This window comes from Gopherus flavomarginatus, chromosome 20 (assembly GCF_025201925.1).
Source record: "Gopherus flavomarginatus isolate rGopFla2 chromosome 20, rGopFla2.mat.asm, whole genome shotgun sequence".
Lineage (NCBI taxonomy): Eukaryota > Metazoa > Chordata > Testudines > Testudinidae > Gopherus > Gopherus flavomarginatus.
In genome coordinates, this window is record NC_066636.1 from 3,597,498 (window position 1) to 3,611,599 (window position 14,102).

The 14,102-nt window shown below is 59.1% G+C and overlaps 1 protein-coding gene across 8 annotated transcripts; it reads right to left on the reverse strand.

Moving 5' to 3' along the window:
* Positions 1–3,471: 3,471 nt before the first annotated feature.
* On the reverse strand, positions 3,472–10,935 carry TMEM147 (transmembrane protein 147). Of its 8 annotated transcripts, none has more exons than XM_050930301.1 (8): positions 10,864–10,934; positions 9,518–9,663; positions 8,114–8,183; positions 7,628–7,693; positions 7,385–7,521; positions 5,491–5,575; positions 4,452–4,573; positions 3,472–3,764 (listed from the first exon to the last, which is right to left on the reverse strand). In XM_050930301.1, exons 2-8 carry the CDS (start codon positions 9,592–9,594, stop codon positions 3,644–3,646), a joined length of 678 nt encoding a protein of 225 aa, XP_050786258.1. In that variant the 5' UTR covers positions 9,595–9,663; positions 10,864–10,934; the 3' UTR covers positions 3,472–3,643. The 8 variants fall into 8 exon arrangements, with proteins under 8 accessions (XP_050786258.1, XP_050786262.1, XP_050786260.1 ...); XM_050930305.1 differs by lacking the exon at positions 10,864–10,934 and adding an exon at positions 10,793–10,862; XM_050930303.1 differs by lacking the exon at positions 10,864–10,934 and adding an exon at positions 10,494–10,646 and having other exon boundaries at positions 9,518–9,733.
* Between the last annotated feature and the right edge of the window lie 3,167 nt (positions 10,936–14,102).

The window sequence follows — 14,102 nt, forward strand, 5'->3', positions numbered from 1 at the left end:
AGGGGCTGACAGACGGGTGTCCTGTCTCCCTGTGTTCCTGGGGGAGCCGGCCAGGGGAGTTCAGTGTGGTTCCATTGTCCCCCTACATGGGATGGCAGCTTGGAGGACAAGCAGGAGGAAGGTGGGGGACTGAGCTGAACTGCAGCCCTCCCCGCCCACACACACACTGAGCATCTGCCCATCTAGCCTGGTATCCCGTCCACAGCACCTGCTGCCCTAGATTGGACCCATCCACCCTGGTATCCCAGCACCAGCACCTATCACCTAGCTAGCCTGCAATCTTCCTCCCCCAGATCAGACCCATGGGCCCATCTAACCCAGTATCCTGCCTCCACCCTGGCTCAGACCCCTTGGCCCCCATTCCCCCTCACTGATCTGTGCTGGATTCTTTGGGGGAAGGAGCACAGTTCCCACAATGCACTTGGCTGCCCCATGGCAGGGGCCTTGATTCCAACCTGACCCCGAGGTGGGGTTCACCCTTCCCAAAAGCTAGGGCCCCCTGTCCACCCAGCTACCACCAGCAGGGACCCCACACACACACACACCACACCACTCCAGAGACCCCAGCCCCTGGAATCAGTGACCACAGGGGCAGGTCGGACTGCTCCATGGATATAAAAATCAACTGTTTATTGGTAATGATTAACTATTAATATCCAATGCTTAATTTAATTTAAATGGGATTTTTCTGACGGACGACAAATCCAGTTTTCTTTTTTAAAAAACAAACCGATTTGAGATCCTGACCGCCTCTGATCACCGCCACTCAAACAGCAGCGCAGCCGTCCACGCTTGCTACCAACATTTTACAGAAAGTAAAGCCACCGAGCGGCTGGAAATGGCCGGCACCGGAGTTCGCTAAAGGGTTAACCCCACTTTCAACAGCAGCTGCAGAGAGAAAAGGTTCTTTCCTTCCAGCTCTGGCAAAGCAAAGTCAGGAAAGCCACTGAGCTGAGCGAGCAGAAACGCTTCTTTTCCTCTTCCAATGTATGAACAAAAAACTAAGCACAAAATCTGCTGGGGCAAAAATCTTGAAGGATTTGGTGACCAAAACCAATTACTTCAACCCTCTAACCCCAGGTAACCTTTCCTTTGTCTGATCAATTCGTTTTAAATGCAAACTCTGGTTTGATAAATGTACTTGGACTTCTAATGGCTCCAGTATAGTGAAAGTCATTTTATTTAACTAATAAAAACAATTTTAAAAGGCCGGTTTGTGCCTTTTGAAACACATTCCTGTTTTTTAAAAGCAAACCATCTTTTGCAGTCGTCTTACTATGCATCACAGTCAAGGTCATTCTACTGAACCAATAAAAACCATTTTAAAAGGCTGGGTTTGTGCCTTTTTAAATTAATCCCATTTTAAACACAAGCCATATTTTGATAAACTTATTCTTCTGATCAAAATATGGTTTGCTTTTAAGAGGGAATTCGTTTAAAAAAGGCACAAAACCTGCCTTTTAAAATGGTTTTTATTAAACAAAATGATCTTAAAGACAAAGTAAGTTCATGTTGCCGACACATTTAAGGTCATTTTATCTAATTATAAGATCTGTTTTTAAAAGTTTGGGTTTTGTGCATTTTTAATTGCGTTCCCATTTCCATTCAATGGCAGCTTGACCCCAGTCACGAGCAGAAAAAATGATTGTGCAAATAAGGAACTTGCTGTTTTCTAATGTGAAAAAATTCAGCTTGTGAATAAACAGCCGTTAGGCGACAGAATTGCTTAAATAAATGTTTCGAGCCATTTCCGGAGTTCTGTAGCTTAGCAGCCATTCATCCAGGGGCTTAATTTTTTTGGTTTTTTGGATTGTTAGAAAATAGCGAACGACACGGTCCTCATTCGCTGGATCCACCTTTTGGCTTTAGCAAAAAGCAGCACCAAATTTAGCACCAAGCCCGGGTTTAGTTGTAACTTACGAGGTCTCAGGTGCAGAATTGGTGTGGGGGGGGGCAACCTTTGATTACAATGGGGATAAACTCAAGAGAGTCTAGAGGAGAGGGGCAAAAATGAGCAAAGGTTCAGAAAACCTGAGCTGGGAGGGAAGGATAAAAACCTGGACTTGTTTAGTCTTGAGAGATGACTGAGTTGGGATCTGAGAACAAGCTGCAAACATGTTTCAGGCCCTTCTAAGGAGGAGGGAGATCAAGGCAGAACGAGCAGGAATGGGCTTTACCTGTAGCCACAGAGATGGAGGTTGGATATTAGGAAAAACTCTCTAACGCCCAGGGGAGTTCAGCTCTGGAATCGGTGGCCAAGGGAGGCCGTGGGATCCCTGTCACTGGAGGTTCTTAGGACCTGGTTGGACAAACCCCACATCAGGGCTGGGCTGGGGTTACTGGGTCCTGGCCTGGATGGGCTCGGAGTCCCATTGCAATGACTGGGTTTTCATGGTTACTGGCTAAGGAGGCTCAGGGTTTCCTTAGGAAAAAAAAAATCACTAGAAAGCGCGGCTGGTTACGGTGCCGGGTTCCTGCGCTCGCCGATTTGAATCCTGATTACAATTGATTTAAATCAATCCACCCAAGCCTAGTGCCAGTCTATTCTGCCCAGGAGGGGAGAGGGACCATCCCCTGCCATGCTGGGTTCCCCGTCCCCTGGGGGAGGCTCCCCCAGCCTCACAGACCTGTCGGCGCTGGGACGGTGCCCACCAAGAGCTGTCTCCAGCCACTGCCCCTGCACCCTGCCCTGTAATCACCCCCGTTTCGGTGTTCATCATCCAGCACTGGATCAGGCCCCCTCTGCTGAGCTGAGCAGACCTGGGTCGATTCCCACCCTGAGAGACAGAGGGTGCCTGGCACACACGTTCACACACACAGGGCAGGGCTCGTCCCCTGCTAAACCCAGGGTTGTGAGTTCAATCTTTGAGGGGGCCATTTGGGGATTGGTCCTGCTTTAAGCGGGGTTGGACTAGATGATCTCTTGAGGTCCCTTCCAACCCTAATAATCTATGATTCTGTGATTCTCACACACACAGAGCAGGACTCATCCCATCCAGCAGGGACACACGCACAGCGGGGCTCATCCTGTCCAGCAGGGACGGACGGACACACGCACAGAGCAGGGCTCATCCCCTCCAGCAGGGAGGGACGGACGGACGGACGGACGGACGGACGCACGCACGCACACACACACACACACACACACCTCGTCCCCTCCAGCAGGGAGCTTCAGGCAGGCAGGGCACACACACACACGAGCAGGACTCGTCCCCTCCAGCAGGGACACACAGCAGGGCTCATCCCGTCCAGCAGAGAGGGAGGGACGCACGCACATACACACACACACACACACGGCTCGTCCCCGCCAGCAGGGGGCTGCACGCAGTCAGTCAGTCAGCCAGGCATGCATGCATGCATGCGCGCGCACACACACACACACACACACACGAGCAGAGATCGTCCCCTCCAGCACGGGGCAGCAGCGACACAAAGACACCTCCATACCCCGAATACCACACACAGAAAATGTTGAAAATAAAAAAACCCGACAGCTGTGGTTTATTCTGACCCTTGTGCTGGTGGATCCAACATGGATTGGATCCCGTGCCACGGCGGGCAGCAAAACCGGGTGTTTAGCCATCCCCAAGGTCCCTAGGTTGCAGAGCTGAGAGTATCCCTGGCGGGGTGGGGGTGGGGGCGATTAGTTTCCGTGGACCAAGGTAACGAAGAGACCCAGGGAGCTAAGCGCCAGGAAGCCGGTGATGACAGCTTTGACCAGCAGCGCTGTCCAGCTGCCCAGCAGGAAGACGTGAACGAAGGATCTGGAGAGGAGAGAGACGGACAGGCGGAGATGTGAGTTAGCAGGAATTCCAAGGCTAGGGCACTGCCCTGGGGAAGCTCACAGCACCACAATGTCCCCACACCCCATCAGCAAGAGCGAACGGGGGGGGGGGGGGGGAGAGAAGTGCTCTGTGAATGTACAGCGCCTGGCGCTGGGGGATGGCGGGCCGCAACGGAGACCGTCAAGGTTGAGGAAGATTTTTGACAAAGCAGTTCACGGTTGTCTGCACGAAATGAAACTGTCGGCCCTGAACAAGGGTGGGGGGGAGATGTGGGGGGTTTGCGATTGTCCTAGGGCAAAGGGAGGGAGGGGAACACCAGCACATATGATTTCAGGGGCCCCAAACGTCTCTGGAGGGACTTGTCCCAAGACAAGCTCCACCACCCCAGCCAGGCCCTCGGCCCAGATAATCCCCCCCCCCAGCCCCGGCCCCTAGAGCCTCCCCCTGGCCCCAGCCAGGTCCAGCGGGAACCTTAGCCTGTTTGCCAACCCCTGCACCCCACCTAGGTCTCTGTCCTCCCTCCAGCTGCGACTCTCACCTCCCAATCTGACCGGCCCAGCCAGCCCCCCCTTGACTCCCACCTCCAGCCACATCCCCAACTGCCCTGGAGCCCTGTGCCCCGCCCCGAGCGGCTCCGCCCCCAAATGCCCCACCCCCAGCACTCACTCCATGAAGAAGGCCTTGTAGACACTGAGGCCCAGCAGCAGGGTGAGGGGCAGGCGGTAGCGCTTGGGCAGGTCGTAGCGGGTAAACATCCACACCAGGGCAGCCATGGCGATGTAGTGAACCTGAGGAGGGAACACAGGGCAGGAATGTGTCAGAGAGAGCTGGGCACTGTCCTGGGGAAGATCGCAGCACCAGGGTCCCACCCCCCCACAACTGGAGCACTGCTCGGGGGAAGATCACAGCATCAGTTTGTCCACTGCCCACCCAATGTCATCTGGGGCACGGTCCTAGGGAACCTCGCAGCGCCAGAATGTCCCCTTCCTTGGGGTTGGGGCACTGTCCTGGGGAAGCTCGCAGCACTGGCATGTCCCCTTCCTTGGGGCTGGGGCGCTGCCCCGGGAAAGTTCACAGGACCAGAGCATCCCCTTCCTTGGGGCTAGGGCGCTGCCCCGGGGAAGCTCGCAGCGCCAGAGCATCCCCTTCCTTGGGGCTAGGGCGCTGCCCCGGGGAAGCTCGCAGCGCCAGAGCATCCCCTTCCTTGGGGCTAGGGCGCTGCCCCGGGGAAGCTCGCAGCACCTGCACGTCCCCCTCCTTGGGGCTAGGGCACTGTCCCGGGGACGCTCGCAGCACCTGCACGTCCCCCTCCTTGGGGCTAGGACACTATCCCGGGAAAGTTCACAGGACCAGAGCATCCCCTTCCTTGGGGCTGGGGCGCTGCCCCAGGGAAGCTCGCAGCGCCAGAGCATCCCCTTCCTTGGGGCTAGGGCACTGTCCCGGGGAAGCTCACAGTGCCAGAGCATCCCCTTCCTTGGGGCTAGGGCGCTGCCCCGGGGAAGCTCGCAGCACCTGCACGTCCCCCTCCTTGGAGCTAGGGCACTGTCCCGGGGAAGCTCACAGCCCCAGAGCATCCCCTTCCTTGGGGCTGGGGCACTGTCCTGGGGAAGTTCACAGCACCGGCCTGTCCCATTCCTTGCAGCTGGGGCACTGTCCCGGGGAAGCTCGCAGCAGAAGGCCCAGGCAGCAGGAGAGGGGCTCTCACCAGACTGATGTTGGAGTCGATGCTCATCTGGATATATTTCCAGTCAAACTCAATGCCACGGGCTCCCACCCAGAGAGGAATGCACCTGAGAGAGACACAGGGAGGGTCGGAGGTTGCTCAGCCCAAACACTGCAGCTGGGCGAGGCAGGGAGTGCTCATCCAGCACTGAGATGCAGCCAGCTCTGGGGCTGCTGGGGAACAGCCGCACAGAACATCAGGACGGGACGCGAAGGAGAATCCTTTGTCCCAATGACATTTCATAGGGCCCTGAGTCGGTGACTGTTCACTGTGGCACAGCGCCCCCTAGTGCTGCGCTAGGGAACCGGGGCCAGCCCTGACTGCGGGGAGAGTCCTCACCTATGTTCCGTTTAAATTTTCCCACTCATGTGGGGAATGAAATTTGTTATGTACCCCAATATGGAGGCAACGTGTGACACAACCCTGTGACATATCACCTCCACATTGGGGCATGTAACAAAATTCATGTAGCGGGGGTGGGGTTGAGGTGTTTGGAGTATGGGAGGGGGCTCAGGGCTGAGGCAAAGGGTTGGAGGAGGCGAGGGCTCTGGCTGGGGGTGCGAGCTCTGGGATGAGGTCAGGGATGAGGGGTGCAGGGCTGGGGGGTGGGCTCTGGCTGGGGATGTGGGCTCTGGGGTGGGGTCAGGGATGAGGGGCTCAGAGCTGGGGCAGTGGGTTGGGGTTCGGAGGGGGTGAGGGCTCCGGCCGGGGGTGCAGGCTCTGGGATGAGGTCAGGGATGAGGGGTGCAGGGCTGGGGGGTGGGCTCTGGCTGGGGATGTGGGCTCTGGGGTGGAGTTGGGGATGAGGGGCTCAGAGTTGGAGTGTGGGGTGCAGGGCTGGGGTAAAGGGTTGTGGTGCAGGGGGATGCAGGGGTGAGGGTTCCGGCTGGGGGTGTGGGCTGTGAGGTGGGGTCAGGGATGAGGGGTGCAGGGCTGGGGGGTGGGCTCTGGCTGGGGATGTGGGCTCTGGGGTGGGGTTGGGGATGAGGGGCTCAGAGCTGGAGTGTGGGGTGCAGGGCTGGGGTAAAGGGTTGTGGTGCAGGGGGATGCAGGGGTGAGGGTTCCGGCTGGGGGTGTGGGCTGTGAGGTGGGGTCAGGGATGAGGGGTGCAGGGCTGGGGATGTGGGCTCTGGGGTGGGGTTGGGGATGAGAGGCTCAGAGCTGGAGTGTGGGGTGCAGGGCTGGGGTAAAGGGTTGTGGTGCAGGGGGATGTAGGGGTGAGGGTTCCGGCTGGGGGCGTCAGCTCTGGGGTGGGGCTGGGGATGAAGGGCTCAGAGCTGGGGTGTGGGGGTGAGGGCTCCGGCAGGGGGTGTGGGGCTCAGAGCTGGGGCTGTGGGCTCTGGGGTGGGGCTGGGGGGGTTGTGGTGCAGGGGAATGTAGGGGTGACGGTTCCTGCTGGGGGTGTCGGCTCTGGGGTGGGGCTGGGGATGAAGGGCTCAGAGCTGGGGTGTGGGGGTGAGGGCTCCGGCAGGGGGTGTGGGGCTCAGAGCTGGGGCTGTGGGCTCTGGGGTGGGGCTGGGGGGGTTGGGGTGCAGGCTGCCCCAGGCTACGGTGGGGAGAGAAAACTCCCTGCAGCAGCACCTGGGCTGGCGGGGGAGAGACACCTCTCCCCACCGCAGCAGCTCCAGTCCAGAGTGGGGCTGAGGGAGGGGCACCGAGGCAGATCCGGGGCTGAGGGAGGGGCATCTCTCCCCGCCACTGTCTGCGGGGCACTTCATAGGCTGCTGCGCGGCCACGCAGCTTAGAGGGAACTTGGGCCCCACTCCCACCCCTGGCAGCACGGCGCTCCCTAGCTCCGCACTGGGGCCAGGCTTGGCCGCCAGGGGAGGTCTCCCATCCAAGCCCTGGCCCGGCTCAGCGGGCGGGCGGGTCCCACCTGGACATGACGAGCTCGGCCGTGGCCCATCCCATGGCTGCCACCATGATCTTGTACTCGCCCTTCCCTGCGTTCCTCGACATCACCAGGTGCAGCCCCACCAGGTCAGCCAGGTCCACCGTGGCCTTCATGAACTCCTGGGGAATACACGGGGTTAAACGGTGCCCCTCACTCCCAACCCACAAGCCCCTGCTAGTCCAGCCCTGGGCTCTCCCCCCTACCCCATCCCCAAGTTGAACTTACCCCCACAAAATCATAAGCCCCGGCTCCACCCTCCCAGGTGGGAAAGAAAGTGGCCAAGAACAGCATCTGGAACGAAAAGCAACGACACACAACACAACACAACGTCACAGCGGCGGGTCCAGCGCCTCCCAGACCAGGTCAATAGGCCCATGTAAGCTCTCATTCTGCTTCCTGCCCACTCCCCTCCCAGAGCCAGGGAGAGAACCCAGGAGTTCTGGCTCCAAACATCCCCCTGCTCTAACCACCGGCCCTTACTCCCTTCCCAGAGCTGGGGATAGAACCCAGGAGACCTGGCTCCCAGCCCCCTCCCCACTCTAAGCACTGGACCCCACTCCCCTCACAGAACCAGGGAGAGAACCCAGGAGTCCTGGCTTCAAATGCCCCTCCTGCTCTAACCCCTAGACCCCACTCCTCTCCCAGAGCTGGGGAGAGAACCCAGGAGTCCTGGCCCCCAGCCCTGAGGTCGGTGACAGACGCATCCCTCACCTTGCAGAGCTGGACAAAGAGGTAGGTAGCTCCAGCTTGGACACATCTCCAGAAAGCGTTGTACTCTGACCTGCGGGGGAGGGGGGAAGAGATCAGCTGGGGGCATGTGGAGGTGCCCCCCCCACCATGATGTTCCCAACCCAGGACAGTCCAACCCCTCCCCCCACAGCCACCCCTGCAGTCCCAGGAGCAAAAGCAAATTCATGGCAGAGGGAGGAATCCACCAGCCCAAACAATGCAGGGGTGTCACCAAGACCTCGATTCAGCCCCATGTGCCCATCTACCCCGGTATCCTGCCTCGCTCAGCCCCTGGGCCCCAGCTACCCCGTTATCCCACTCCCTCCCCGCTCACCCCATGCGCCCATCTACCCCGGTATCCTGCCTCGCTCAGCCCCAGGGCCCCATCAGCCCGGTACCCTACCCTGCTCAGCCCCAGGGCCCCATCTACCCTGCTATCCCACCCCCTCCCTGCTCACCCCATGCGCTCATCTACCCCGGTATCCTGCCTCGCTCAGACCCAGGGCCCCATCAGCCCGGTACCCTACCCTGCTCAGCCCCAGGGCCCCATCTAGCCCGCTATTCCACCCCCTCCCCGCTTACCCCATGCGCTCATTTACCCCGGTATCCTGCCTCGCTCAGCCCCAGGGCCCCATCTACCCTGGTATCCTGCCTCGCTCAGCCCATCTATCCCGCCCCCTCCCCGCTCACCCCATGCGCCCATCTCCCCCGGTAGCCTGCCCCGCTCAGCCCATCTACCCCTGTACCCTGCCCCGCTCAGCCCCTGGGCCCCATCTACCCCAGTATCTCACCCACCACCCCACTCAGCCCCAGGGCCCCATCTACCCCAGTATCCTGCCCCGCTCAGCCCATGCGCCCATCTACCCCTGTATCCTGCCCCGCTCAGCCCCATGGGCCCATCTACCCCTGTATCCTGCCCCGCTCAGCCCCAGGGACCAATCTACCCCGTTATCCTGCACCACTCAGCCCATCTACCCCACTATCCCACCCCCTCCCCATTCAGTCCCATGCGCCCATCTACCCCAGTATCTCACCCACCACCCCACTCAGCCCCAGGGGCCCCATCTACCCCTGTATCCTGGCCCTGCTCAGCCTCAGGGGCCCCATCTACCCCAGTATATCCTGTCCCGCTCAGCCCGAGGGGCCATTCTACCCCGGTATCCTGCCCCACTCAGCCCATCTACCCCGCTATCCCACCCTCTTCCCGCAGCCCTGCTCTGCTCCATGGACCCATCTACCCCAGTCTCCTGCCCCCCAGGTAGTATCCCCAGCCCAGCCCAGCCCAGCCCTCCTCCCTCACCTGGGAGCATTACTGCACCCCGAACCCTGCCTCCCCAGCTGGGCAGAGCCCCTGCCGTAAGTACAGACCCCGGACCGGGCACTCACAGGCCGCTGCACTTGTAGGTGATGAAGTAGGGGAAATAGGCCAGTGCGAAGCAGTTGCCAAAGTGGAAGAGGGTCATGACTCTGCTGGCACCAGGATCAGTGTGGGGGTGGGCTGGGGGGCCTGTCTGGCACCACCCGGATCCTGCCTGGGGAGAATGACAGGGATAGAACCCAGGAGTCCTGGCTCCCAGCCCACCCTACTCTAACTCCCCAAACCTCACACCCCTCTCGGAGGCAGGGATAGAACCTAGGAGTCCTGGCTCCCAGCCCACCCTGCTCTAACCCACCAGACCCTACACCCCTCCCTGGGGCAGGGATAGAACCCAGGAGTCCTGGCTCTCAGCCCACCCTGCTCTAACTCCCCACACCTCACACCCCTCCCGGGGGCAAGGAGAGGACCCAAGAGTCCTGGCTCCCAGCCCACCCTGCTCTAACTCACCAGACCTCACACCCCTCCCAGGGGCAGGGAGAGAACCCAGAAGTCCTGGCTCCCAGCCCACCCTGCTCTAACTCCCCACACCTCACACCCCTCCCGGGGGCAGGGATAGAACCCAGGAGTCCTGGCTCTCAGCCCACCCTGCTCTAACTCACCAGACCTCACACCCCTCCCAGGGGCAGGGAGAGAACCCAGGAATCCCGGCTCCCAGCCCACCCTGCTCTAACCCACCAGACCCTACACCCCTCCCGGGGGCAGGGAGGGGACCCATGAGTCCTGGCTCCCAGCCCACCCTGCTCTAACCCACCAGACCTCACACCCCTCCCGGGGGCAAGGAGAGGACCCAGGAGTCCTGGCTCCCAGCCCACTCTGCTCTAACCCACCAGACCTCACACCCCTCCCAGGGGCAGGGAGAGAACCCATGAGTCCTGGCTCCCAGCCCACCCTGCTCTAACCCACCAGACCTCACACCCCTCCCGGGGGCAAGGAGAGGACCCAGGAGTCCTGGCTCCCAGCCCACTCTGCTCTAACCCACCAGACCTCACACCCCTCCCGGGGGCAGGGAGGGGACCCAGGAGTCCTGGCTCCCAGCCCACCCTGCTCTAACTCCCCAGACCACACACCCCTCCCGGGGGCAGGGATAGAACCCAGGAGTCCTGGCTCCCAGCCCACCCTGCTCTAACTCCCCAGACCCTAAACCCCTCCCTGGGGCAGGGATAGAACCCAGGAGTCCTGGCTCCCAGCCCACCCTGCTCTAACTCACCAGACCTCACACCCCTCTCGGGGGCAGGGATAGAACCCAGGAGTCCTGGCTCCCAGCCCACCCTGCTCTAACCCACCAGATCCCACAGGCCCCTCCGAACCAGGGGCCAGAACCCAGGAGTCCGGGCTCCCAGAACCTGATACTCACTAGACCCCACCAGTCCCTAGCACATGCGCCGCAATGAGCAGCAAGGTGGATTGACTCTTGCCCTGCCCCAGTGCACTCTGGGAGCTGTAGTTACTAGTTTCCCTTGGACCAGCCTTTCTATTGGCCAAACTGGGTATAATTGGACTACAACACCCAAGATGCAACGCCCACCAATCTTGTCTGGGAGCAAAGCTCTATGGGAATCAGAAAAGGTTACAGTCCCATCGGACTACATCTCCCATGAGGCTGTGCACCCAGTATGGCGAGCGGGGCAGCATGGGAGTTCTAGTCACTCGGTCACTGGAATACATTTCCCGTGATGCCGCAAGGGCTGGCAGCAGTGCACTATGGGAGCTGTAGTCTTCCAGCCGGCTTCCTCAGCCATAAGGACTACAGCCCCCCATCATGCATGGGGAGGCATTAATAATATTCCTGAGTTCTATGCAGGGAGTAGGGGGGTCTAGTGGTTAGAGCGAGGACGGAAGGGTTGGGGGGCTGGGAGCCAGGACTCCTGGGTTCCATCCCTGGCACTGGAATTCTGCCTACACTCCACATCCTGAAGCTAAAGGGGTCCGTGGAAGCCAGCTCCAGGGGACAATAAGGGGTTATTAAAGAATCATTTCCCCTTCCCCCACCCCCCATAAGTGGCTCAATCCAGGGCAGCAAGGCCAGATGTTCCTCACTGCCACATCCAGCAGCTCCAAGGGTTTCCCTGCCTTTGTGCCTAATCCCATTGCGTAAGCAGCTGGGATTTTCTCTGAGCCCTTTATTCAGAGCCGGGATGAGGAGATGGCAGAGGCACCATCCCCTGCCGGCGCCCCTCTGGTTAGATCTCTTTGAAATTAGGTCCCTCCCAGCAGGCTGCCATAAATCCCCAGCTGGAGTCAGGTCTGCCCCCCAGCCTCTGTGCTACAGGGAGCAGGGTGGAGGGCTCTGCCCTGGCAGTCAGGATTGCCCCTGATGTCCCAGCACAGCTCAAGGGGGTGCTGTGCTCCCGGGGGGGGGAGGCTCTGCCCTGGCAGCTGGCTGGCCCTGGTGCCTCCAGTGTGGTGCTAGGATTGGGCTAGCGTTAAGACCATGGATTCGGACATCTCGGTTCATTATTCAGTTCTGCCAGGCTGCTTTTGTGACCTTAGGAGAGTCACTGCATCTCTTGGGGCCACAGTTTGCCTGTCAGTACAATGGGCACCATAATCATCCCTTCCTATGGAGATTGTGACATCTAGGGCCAGGGATTGGCTTCAGCAGGGCAGCACCCGGCACAACAGGGCCCTGATCTCAGCTGGGCCAGGGATTGGCTCTCACTGTGTCTGGGAAGCACCTGGCACAACAGGGCCCTGATCTCAGGTGGGGCAGGGATTGTCTCTTGCTGTATCTGGGCAGGGTCGGGCCCAACAGGGCCCTGATCTCAGCTAGGGCAGGGCCTGTCTCTTGCTGTTTCTGGGCAGCGCCTGGCACAACAGGGCCCTGATCTCAGCTAGGGCAGGGCCTGTCTCTGCTGTGTTTCTGGGCAGTGCCTGGCACAATGGGGCCCTGATCTCAGCTAGGGCAGGGCCTGTCTCTTGCTGTTTCTGGGCAGTGCCTGGCACAACAGGGCCCTGATCTCAGCAGGGGCAGGACCTATCTCTGGCTGCGTCTAGGCCAGGGTCCAGCCCCCTGGCATCTCATCTGCAGCCTCTAGCTGCTCCCAGAACCCAGCTCCCCAGGATTCCAGTGCCCCAGCTGGGTCACCCCACTGCAGCTTCACACAGGCGCTACAGGGCTGGCAGCTAGTATTGGACTTTCCCAACCAGCCGAGAGGTCTGATGCTAGGCCCCGCGCTACCGTCTGTGAACATCCCCATCCCGCATCCCTGCGCCACACGCCCTGGCTGGTGTCCTCAGCCTCGCTTCCCGCTGACGTCAGCTCCTAAGTGGATCACACGCAGCCTGGGAGTCCAAGGCCGATGCCCACAGGGCGACCTTGCTGAAGAAGTGGCTCTTCCTCCCTGTCATAGCCACATTGGCCACTGGGTGGCAGCCTGGTGTTGCCATTTGAATCAGCTCACCTGGCCTAGATTTGAAAAGGAAAATAATAGGACAGCTGGGTTGTGGTCCAGTGGGCACCAGGACTCCTTGGTTCTAGCCCCACTTGTGGGAAGGGAGTAGGGTCTCGTGGTTAGAGCAGGAGGGCTTTGCTAACCCCAGCTTGTGTTCTCCCTCCTGCAGAAGCCGCCCGTGTTAGTGGGAAGGTCCTGAGTAACAGAGCCATGCTAGGTTACTCAGGACTTTCAAACACAGGAGGAAAAGGTGCTACTTCCCCTTCTAAGGGAGTAAATAGATGTTGCAGGCAGTGAAAGCAAGTGCTGGCATGGAAGGAGGATGGGTTGTGGCGAGCAGCAGATGGGGTTTTTCAGAGAAATAGCTTATAAGCCCCCTCCTCCAAGAGCCCGTTGCCTCCTGTGACTCAGTTTCCCTTCTATCATACATGGGTAATAGATCTGAGCTATGGTGCTTTGTCTACCCCACCCCTGGCTCCACTTCTCTATCACCTCAATCACCAGCTGCTTGTCTGCTGTTCCTGGCCTGTTGTGTGTCCCCCACTCAGGAAGCTGTCACCTCCTTCTCTGCTGCCAGCCTCCATCATCTCTGAGTTATATCTTTCAAGTCAGTCCCCAGGCCAGCCCCACCCTGACATTATCTAGGTGCATAGGGAGCCATATAGCCAATGGGTCACTCCTGGCTCATTGTTGGTTTGGACCAGCTGCAATTTCCTTGTATAGTTGGATTGCCTTTTTGTACCGAGTGGATCAGTAACTGTTTCCTATCTTTTAACTCTCACCTAGGAATCAAGGAAATAAATAGTGGTGACTGCTGGGGATCTGTTCGGGGACTGCCATATTCCCAGCTGACTGGTAAGACGTAAAGACTGAGGCGGCAGAGTTTGCAAGCAACAGAGAGTTACTCAAGCTAGGGAAATCCAAAGCTGCTGTTGCTAAGAGTTACCTAGTGTAGTGATGTCCCTTTGCAACACCAAGGCAAGTGAAATTCAATGTTGATAAATGCAAAGGAACGCACAGGGGAAACAGTCCCCATGCTGCCCACAAAAATGTAGCCTCCCGTGCTGTCACTGCTCATGAAAGGTCAGGTAGGCAGTGTGGATAGTGCTCTCAAAAAGAGAACAAGCATGAGGAAGTGAAGAGACAGTAAGACAGAAAATATACCACTGGGGTATAAATCCATGGTACGACCACACCTCGA

Bases quoted from the DNA above. Each gene is read 5' to 3' on its own strand.
- TMEM147 (XM_050930301.1), bottom strand. From the start codon at position 9,594: ATGACCCTCTTCCACTTTGGCAACTGCTTCGCACTGGCCTATTTCCCC. The intron at 7,694-8,113 runs GTGAGGGATGCG...TTTTCGTTCCAG, and splicing joins TCTTTGTCCAGCTCTGCAAG to ATGCTGTTCTTGGCCACTTT. The intron at 5,576-7,384 runs GTGGGACCCGCC...TGTCTCTCTCAG, and splicing joins GCCGAGCTCGTCATGTCCAG to GTGCATTCCTCTCTGGGTGG.